Source organism: Copadichromis virginalis, linkage group LG14 (assembly GCF_057382275.1).
Source record: "Copadichromis virginalis isolate Kocher_CV1m ecotype Utaka linkage group LG14, C_Virginalis_male_GT1.1, whole genome shotgun sequence".
Taxonomy (NCBI): Eukaryota; Metazoa; Chordata; class Actinopteri; order Cichliformes; family Cichlidae; genus Copadichromis; species Copadichromis virginalis.
In genome coordinates this window covers 6,787,993-6,797,721 of record NC_140631.1, presented here as the reverse complement: position 1 = coordinate 6,797,721, position 9,729 = coordinate 6,787,993, and the positions used below count along the sequence as shown (strand labels likewise).

General features: G+C 36.7%; 2 protein-coding genes across 2 annotated transcripts; both read right to left on the bottom strand.

Annotated features, from left to right (window-relative positions):
• Positions 1-279: 279 nt before the first annotated feature.
• LOC146693312 (uncharacterized) lies at positions 280-3,115 on the bottom strand. The gene is made up of 8 exons (XM_085429628.1): positions 2,949-3,115; positions 2,710-2,800; positions 2,524-2,592; positions 2,341-2,435; positions 1,857-1,983; positions 799-916; positions 483-559; positions 280-390 (listed from the first exon to the last, which is right to left on the bottom strand). Exons 2-8 carry the CDS (start codon positions 2,779-2,781, stop codon positions 280-282), a joined length of 669 nt encoding a protein of 222 aa, XP_085285754.1. The 5' UTR covers positions 2,782-2,800; positions 2,949-3,115.
• A 1,524-nt stretch (positions 3,116-4,639) lies between these two features.
• On the bottom strand, positions 4,640-6,479 carry LOC146693311 (uncharacterized). The gene is made up of 4 exons (XM_085429625.1): positions 5,730-6,479; positions 5,361-5,589; positions 4,982-5,147; positions 4,640-4,650 (listed from the first exon to the last, which is right to left on the bottom strand). The coding sequence occupies exons 1-4, from the start codon at positions 6,428-6,430 to the stop codon at positions 4,640-4,642; spliced, it is 1,107 nt and encodes a 368-aa protein (XP_085285751.1). The 5' UTR covers positions 6,431-6,479.
• Between the last annotated feature and the right edge of the window lie 3,250 nt (positions 6,480-9,729).

Below are 9,729 nucleotides of genomic sequence, written 5' to 3'. Positions count from 1 at the left end.
ATTTTCATAAAAGTAACATAGGTAAATCTGTTTATCTTGGAAAACAAAACCCAGAAAAAGGGAACAGCTCGATACAAGGAGAATAAATTGTAAATTACAAAAGGTGCAGTCATGATAACATTAAATGTGCTTTAAATGTAAATGAGAACATCACGGAAATGTGAATGAAATATGTATGAAAACGTTTCACCGTATTATGTTGCTCAAATTATCACTTTGGTGGAGACAACAGAGTACGTCTTCAAATATTTTGACACAAGCATCCAATAAGTCTGTGGTTTAACAGCACAGGAGACAATTCCACGGTTCTTCCTTTGCTTTTTGAAAGTCATTGTTGGTCATGTCAAGGCACTGTTCATGGTACCATCTTTGACAGGCGTCACATTGTATCTATTTAAAGTTAAACAGACAAAGCAAAAAAACCCATTTATAGTCAAAGTCTTTTACACATTTTTGAGAAATTCAAATTCCCTCCAACTCACCCAGTTCATCATTGAAGGTCCTGATCCAGGTGGCTTGGTCAGCGAACACATGGCACAGTTGCTGTTAGTGTCAAAAACTAAAATACAGGATCAAAACACATTATATAGACATTCGTTTGAAGGCCAATTTATGCATATGTTAAACAGTGTACTTAAAAATTTCTATCGATTAGACCACAGCATAAAGTGCCATTGTGCACTATAATAATACTACTAACAGAATAATACATTTCAATCTACACACACACACATATACATTCAAATACATATATATATACACACACACATTTTCTCTCTTATTCACCCCCAAACCAACCTGATGCTTGTAGTATCTCCACAGCCATCAATTTTCTTTCCTCTGCCATTTTCTCTTTTGATGTTTTAAATTTCATGACGGGCAAATCTGGAAATACTTTCATCACTGCCCGTGCCATCTACCGAGAAATACTCAAAATTTTAATTGTGAAAAAAAACCCCACAATTCTGCTCAATATAAAATTTCTGATGTTTATAATCTTGCATAAACAGTATGAAAAACAAAGAGCAATAAATAGATTTAAGTCTTTATGAACACCAGGTAACTTCTAACACTCAGTTGTTGAAATGGACATCGTGGATGAATAACTATGTGATATACCTTGTAAACATAGAGAACAAAATGGACAGGGTTAAAAATAACACTCCACTCTACAGTAAGGGCCAGAGGGCCAGTATATTCTTAGATGCTGATGAATAACTGAAATAGGGAACATCTCTAGTTACTAGTTATTAGATATAGTCTGCTTCCAATGTGTGGGCAGCTGACTTCTTTTAACATCTGTTGGGCAATACTCAGTATATTCTATAAAAATGGTGTGGAGAGTCGCAACCTGTGTTATGCTAGTGCCACAGAGACTCAATAAAGTGAGTCCACAGGGTGTCCCATAAGTCTCGTAAGGTGCTGTCAGAGATGTGGATGTTTTCCAAGTTAACCACAATGCTGGACAATACATACCACCTGCATCATGATGTGCTAGCCATTCACCAGAGCGTGCTCAGTGAGAGAATGAGATTACTGATAATGCACCATTATGACACAGGAAATAATTCCAGACGGTGACTTGCTCTCTTTAAAGTATAAGTACTATCTGCAATCGCTGTGCAGCCTTAATATTTGCAAATCCTAAAAAGAGTATGTCCCAAAATCTGCATGACTTAGGGCACCAAAGTATTAACCATATACTTAATTTGTGCAGTATCATGTGAAATTTAGAATTAGATGTATTCATATATATTACAGCTACTGTTATGGATGTGGATATTCTTCTGAACATGGCATGATGGTATGGCAAACAAGTAAGAAATTATATACAAATGTATATTATCATCACTTACCATCACCACCAATACTCCACAGCTGAAGCCATCCTTCTGCACTGGATGGGTCAAGACACCTCCCTTCCATTTAATGTCCACCCATTCTGTTTTTGCGTGGCAGGTTCTCCTCATTTTTAAGTAATCACTGCACAAAATTTTACAAAGCATTATACAATTTGGTATATGTCATATTTCCTAATTTTAAAAAAAACATATTTTACAGAATTAAAGAGAATTTTATTTATTTTTTATTGATTTATTTTTTGGCCTGTCTCTTTTGGCTCTTTTGCCATCAGAATTATTGTCTTAATAATTTGTTCACCTGATAATTTTTATTTAACCGTACTGATTTATTTTGCAAATGAGACCTGGCCAAGAGGATGCCAACAGAGAAACACGCATTGTGGGGCCAGGTACAAAAAGCTTCTACAAAAATGCAGTTGTAGTAAACTAACTTGTAAAGCCTATTTGCATATAACAAAATGTGTTGAAGCCTAAGTACCTGAATTTACGTGCAGCGAGTTTAGAGTCTTCCTCCTCTGATGAACTTGGGGAAGGATCAAGGAGATAAACAGTGTGATTCACTGCATTGATGAACTGTAGCAAAGATAAATAATTAAAACAATATTAATATATCGTCATTAAAAAAATACACAGACTTTAAAGTTATAATATTGTTGCTTACCAGAAACTTCCAGTGTACATTTTTAATGTTAACAAACGTGACAATGGCCTGGTACTGATCGAAGTTTACCTGTCAGAAAAAATTTATGTATTTCTTACAGTTTGTGGAATTCTATTAGCATTCAATCAGTAATTCTTTCTAAATGTATTTGGACATAATTATATGGACATTGGACAGTCATCTTACGTTCCGCAAGCTTTGGCGAGAAAGCTGTGTCCGATCACCAAACAGAATCAATCCCGCTGTGTAATGGTTCATAATGTAGATCCCCTTTTTGCTCCTTTTTTGCCAGACAATGAAAAAGCCCTTCAATTACCTACGTAAAGAATTTTCATAAACACAAAGCTATGTAATTTATATACTTTAAATTGTGTTAATGATAAATAATTACATGATAATGTCCTTTTAATTTAATTACATTACACATTCGAATTATTGTGGTTATGAGTGCTTAAATTAATCATTGATATACCTCGCCTGTTAGCCACAGGTGTGGTCGAAGGGTTCGCAGATCACTGTGGCGGATAATTATGGACGTACCATGGTTTGTTGAGGGAAGCACAGAAACCACAACCTCTGTGTCTCTTTTCTTCCACAAAGACAGGACCTCCTCATTCAAGAAAAACACACTTAACATACGATCTTACCAGCTATTGAACATGATTTTGTTATTTCTAACAAAAGTTTATGGACTGTTATTAACAATATGTCTTTGTAAAATTCATTCAAAATGTATCACTCCAAGTCTTGAATGGTAAATGAACTGGTTCTTATAAAGCACTTTTCTACTCTTCTGAGCATTCAAAGCGATTTACACAACTTGTGCATTCACCCAAGCAGATTTTTCTAAGTGTGTTCTAAGTAACATTCACACACAATCGATGGATGCACTGGAGAGCAATTTATGGTTAGTATCTTGGATTTTTGGTATGCAGACTAGGAGAAGCCAGTAATCAAACCAACAAACTTCAAATCAGTAGATGACCTGCTCTACCACCTGAGCTACAGCCACCCTTGAGCATTGGTAACTATATAAACTCAAAGCTGTAATGGCAACACTTGCAAAGTTAATTTTCCCATACTCTAACTATGTTCCCGAATGCTTTTTCCCATTCAGTTTCTACTGAGGAAAAAATATTTATTTATTTAGTTATTCCCAAAATTTACCATGTGATCACTGCATTCATTTTGAATTTTGGTGCCTCCCACTTAAGTTAAGGTTACAACTAGTCAACCAAAATCCTGGATATTCACATCGAATGAGTTGAACATGAATATCAACATGTAACTACATAAGATTTGACCTTCATACACGTGTCCATGACTGATTACTGTGTCATGGAAAGGATCTTCTATGGAAAAAGAAGGCATAACTATTACTTTGATGAATCCTTTATGTTAGCAGTTGTCAATCCTACCTGTAATTCTGGATTTTCTAAGGTGACATCCTCAACTTTAGCAGTCTGCACAGGGGAACTCGGGGCCATAGAGGAAGCAACCTATATAAATATTGTGTACAAGAAATACAAAAAATGTTATGCAAAATATTGGTCTTTATATATGAAAGATAAATTTGCGCAACATTTTATACCATCTTTGAAGATCTCTTGAAAGGAAATGGCTTGCGGAGTACTGTTACATATCTCCCCTTCTTTTTTTGGCGACGTTCCTTCCATTTTTCTTCGTCCACTCGAAATTTCTGAACCAAAAATATGAGTCATTGAACATTGTTTAGGAATTACAAGTGAAATGCTGTGACAACATTTTCCTTAATTTACAATACACCAAAACACACAAAAATGTCCAGTAAGACACACAGGTGCAAACAAGCTATAACATCACAATGTGGGGCACCTCAATATCCCACCACATCAAGAACACTTTTTTGTAATGTTCCATTTTGAAACGGCAAAGCATTGATGGACATCAGCCAGTCATTTTGCAAACCTTTCTTTGAAGCATTCTTTTTGAGTCTTCGTACTCCTTCAGCAGCGCTGTGTGACTGATTTGATACTGGACAACAAAGTCATCCAGCCTGGTGAGCCTTCCCGAACGTAGACGGATATGTTTCAGATCCCACTGGCTCTTCTCCATTATCCCCTGCGTTTTATTATTCTCAGTGATATTCTGAAAAATCAAATTAAGAAATCATTAATTGTGATTTCTTTTAAAGATACACATTGTTGTGTGCAATGTTGTATGATCTGCAATACAGATGACTCCTCTGGACCCACTGTTTCTCAATCACACCACACAAATATGTATATATACTAAAAATCAGGTGTCTTACTTGTCTCTTGATCTTTCTTAAGGCATTGTATTTGTTGTGGTACTGCTCATACATTTTCCCAGTGCCATGTCTTCCAAGGTCACCTTTGGATTTTGAAGATTTGAATAATATTGATGTGTGTAATTTCATTTTATAAACTAATTACTTTTTTACTTTAAAATGGCTTACCTAACATTATTGCAGACCATAATCCAGAAAAAGGAAGAAGATATTTGCTGATGTGCTCCATGAGCCCCTTGCTGTAGTAAGGGTTTGCCTCACCATCCATCTCCAATGATGTGTTGGAAATGAGCTTCTTAAAATGTCTCCCAAAGAGGTTGTTTCCCTTGACTCCCTAGCCAACAGACAAAACAGAATAATTATGTGATTTGAACATTGTGTACACTCATCTTTCATATCTATAATCTAAAAACCCAACATTATGTTGTATAAAACATTTAAAATTACTTGTGACTTGTGATTATTATGCTATTCCAAAGTATTTAAAAAGATATATAAGAGGCAAAAGTTTAGCCTTTAGTTTTAATAAAAATTGACTTTGGTTTACCTTCAGGTCCTCATCAGCTTTTGAGTTTCTGTCATTGCCATCAACATCAACATTGGCTTTCTGCATGAACAACTGAAGGTTGTGAAAATGTTTTTCGACATTCTCACCACTACATGGACTCCCAAAAACAACTGCAGCACTTTGCACCATGTCAGTGAGGTCTTTCAATGAAGTCGCAGTAGTGAACACTCCAAAAGTGTGCATTGCAAGATGGTAGTTCTTTGGTGCACTGCAGTTAAAGAAAAAATTGTCTTTAAGTGTTTCCAAAACAGTAATAATGTTTTCCCAAATTGAAAAATGAAATGCCATGTCACATGTCATAATAAAAAAACAAACAAGTGAATACCGTATTAAAAGGACTACACTTACTACTTTTTACAGATCTCCTTAGCATTCTTCATAACATGACTAAGGCATCTGTGAAGAATTGGAACCTCGAAGTCTTCCTTGTTTCCTTTCCCCGAAGCGATGTTATAATAATGATTCATTGTGTCAGAGAGATTTTTTTTTGCAAAAGCTAAACAGATAGCTTGCATTAGGACCATAGATCCATCACACATAAGCATTAAAGGTGAACGGATGGCTTTGCGCCCAAAGGCCCTTGCAACATCAGTCAGAAATGCTTCCAAAAAATATTTGACTGAGGCAGTGGTATGGTCACAGGTTAAATATGTAGCCACTGGTAGGGGGGAGGATGTTTTCCGTGGATTTCTTACTACAAGTTCGTAAACATAGAAAGGAGGCGAACCCTTTCTTTTTTTCATGATACTTCCTGTAGCATCCAAATACACGATGTCCTCCCGACAGCGGCTCTGGAAGATCTCAATACTCCTGGAAGACCATAAAAAAACACCTTTTGGATGTAACATTACTTTCTGCAATACATCCTCTGGGTTGTTCTTCTTGTTTGCCACCATTAACTGGAGACTCATAATCTCATTATGATGAAGACGACTTTTCTTTCTGATTTCCAAGGCTATGTTTCTCAACACTTGAGGAGTTGGAACTTCATCTCTACACCCCGATTGCACAACATCATCATCCATTTTGCTCATTTTTTCCAGATACATGGCTCTAGGTAATTGTTTTTCCAATTCATGGCCAATTTTATCTCTCTTATGAGCTCTTACAGGTCTTCTTCTTAGTTCATAGTGGTTGTGCACACACTCGAAACCTTGAAAATTGACTTTTGCCTTTAGATCTTCTTCATTATCTACAGTGACAGTGACAGTGACTGGACAATCCTCAAAACTGCAATAACCCAGACACCAGAAGAAAGGGCCCTTTCTTACTGAGTCCAAAGCCTTGACTCTGTGCCTTTTGAAGGCAAAGGAACAATATGGAAACACAGTCCGTATTCCGTCTGAAATCAGATTTGTCCACTGTAGTCCCTTGTATCCTCTTTGGGATCTCTTATTTTTTATATTAGTCCATTCTTTCCTTTTCAGGAAAAAAAATTTTGTTGCAAGTGGGACCCTGACTCTTATGAATCCATCATCGGATGAGTTGCTGTTAGGCTAAAAAAGAGGAAAAAATTATTTTGTGAGAAAACATTTTGTCCATGTTACATAACTACTGTAATATCAGTAAATATACTTGAAATACTTGTGTATTTTAAGTATATTAACAACCAGTGTTTGTAATGTCATAATATATAGCAAACATTAATGTTGAGAAGTGTCATGAAATATAAATTTCATTCAATGTTACAACATTTGATAAAATTCTTTATTTAATTGTTTATTTTTTTTAAAAAATATATTTTTTATGTAATATAAAGTGGTCATTTAAACAATGATCCTAGTACCAATCATAACTTATGTGAAAGCATTTTTAATGATTGACCTGCTCAGGAGACAGCTGTCCATCCTCCTGCAAGGAGAAGACCGGTGACAGAGAAGCGGCAGCTGATAGTTCTTCTGGTTGCTATTACATGAGTGGAGAGGTGTAACTTTAGTGTAATTACAAGGAAGCGTTGAAGAGAATTTATGATAGTACAGACAGACTGACCTGCTCAGGAGACAGCTGTCCATCCTCCTGCAAGGAGAAGACCGGTGACAGAGAAGCAGCAGCTGATAGTTCTTCTTCTGGTTGCTATTACATGAGTGGAGAGGTGTAACTTTAGTGTAATTACATGGAAGCATTGAAGAGAATTTATGATAGTACAGACAGACTGACCTGCTCAGGAGACAGCTGTCCATCCTCCTGCAAGGAGAAGACCGGTGACAGAGAAGCGGCAGCTGATAGTTCTTCTTCTGGTTGCTATTACATGAGTGGAGAGGTGTAACTTTAGTGTAATGACATGGAAGCGTTGAAGAGAATTTATGATAGTACAGACAGACTGACCTGCTCAGGAGACAGCTGTCCATCCTCCTGCAAGGAGAAGACCGGTGACAGAGAAGCGGCAGCTGATAGTTCTTCTTCTGGTTGCTATTACATGAGTGGAGAGGTGTAACTTTAGTGTAATGACATGGAAGCGTTGAAGAGAATTTATGATAGTACAGACAGACTGACCTGCTCAGGAGACAGCTGTCCATCCTCCTGCAAGGAGAAGACCGGTGACAGAGAAGCAGCAGCTGATAGTTCTTCTTCTGGTTGCTATTACATGAGTGGAGAGGTGTAACTTTAGTGTAATTACATGGAAGCGTTGAAGAGAATTTATGATAGTACAGACAGACTGACCTGCTCAGGAGACAGCTGTCCATCCTCCTGCAAGGAGAAGACCGGTGACAGAGAAGCAGCAGCTGATAGTTCTTCTTCTGGTTGCTATTACATGAGTGGAGAGGTGTAACTTTAGTGTAATGACATGGAAGCGTTGAAGAGAATTTATGATAGTACAGACAGACTGACCTGCTCAGGAGACAGCTGTCCATCCTCCTGCAAGGAGAAGACCGGTGACAGAGAAGCGGCAGCTGATAGTTCTTCTTCTGGTTGCTATTACATGAGTGGAGAGGTGTAACTTTAGTGTAATGACATGGAAGCGTTGAAGAGAATTTATGATAGTACAGACAGACTGACCTGCTCAGGAGACAGCTGTCCATCCTCCTGCAAGGAGAAGACCGGTGACAGAGAAGCAGCAGCTGATAGTTCTTCTTCTGGTTGCTATTACATGAGTGGAGAGGTGTAACTTTAGTGTAATTACATGGAAGCGTTGAAGAGAATTTATGATAGTACAGACAGACTGACCTGCTCAGGAGACAGCTGTCCATCCTCCTGCAAGGAGAAGACCGGTGACAGAGAAGCAGCAGCTGATAGTTCTTCTTCTGGTTGCTATTACATGAGTGGAGAGGTGTAACTTTAGTGTAATGACATGGAAGCGTTGAAGAGAATTTATGATAGTACAGACAGACTGACCTGCTCAGGAGACAGCTGTCCATCCTCCTGCAAGGAGAAGACCGGTGACAGAGAAGCAGCAGCTGATAGTTCTTCCTGTTGAAAATGACATTACCCGTAACAATATAAATTTTAGGGATAATTTCAACAGTAACACATTGACTAAAATTTGGTATACCAACATATTTGATATCAAACACATAGAATTTTATGTATGGAACCTGCTCTGGTGGCTTTTGTCCATTATCTGAATCCCCTTCGACTGGTATAGACAAGTTCTGTAGAGAACAGGCATACATTTTTAATAAATTTGATTTTAACTAAATAATATATATATATAATAATATAGAATATATAATATATACAATATATATTTTTTAAAAATAAGTGAAAAGAACTAACCTGACGAAATGCATCACAAATTCTGTAGCGGTTATTTTTATTATTCTGAATACCAAGTGTCAGGCAAACTTGACCCCAGGGGCCTTCTTTATGAAGTGCATGGTCCTCCAGTTGCATGCCATGTTTTTTCAGCTGTTCCACAGTTTCAATAATTTCATTGATTGTGATCAGTTTATTTTTGTTCTAAAACAGAAGATATAGCATTTTCAGTTTTATTTTTCATGGAAAATGTATATGAAAGTAAAGAAGAAAAAAACACATACCCCAAATAAGCTGAAGCGGTAGACTCTAAATGTAAAAAAGAAAACATTACAAAGTCATTTATATCATTGATGAATATGAAATCATAACATTTTATAAATAATATGTATGATATTCTCAATGAATTGAGAACAATTTTAAATCAGTGCCACTAATTACAAAACTATCAACTTTGTTTCTATTCAAGTACTATTTGAACATGTTTTTGTGAAATGCAATGCCCCTGAAGAAAATGTGCAGCACTTGATGTTAAAAAATTCCCTCCTGCCTTCTTTTAATTCAATTCACACCCTTCACCCTGGGGACCGTTTAGTGCCACACCCCAAAAAATGCTATAAAAAATTTATATATTCATATATAATGTGAAACGTCA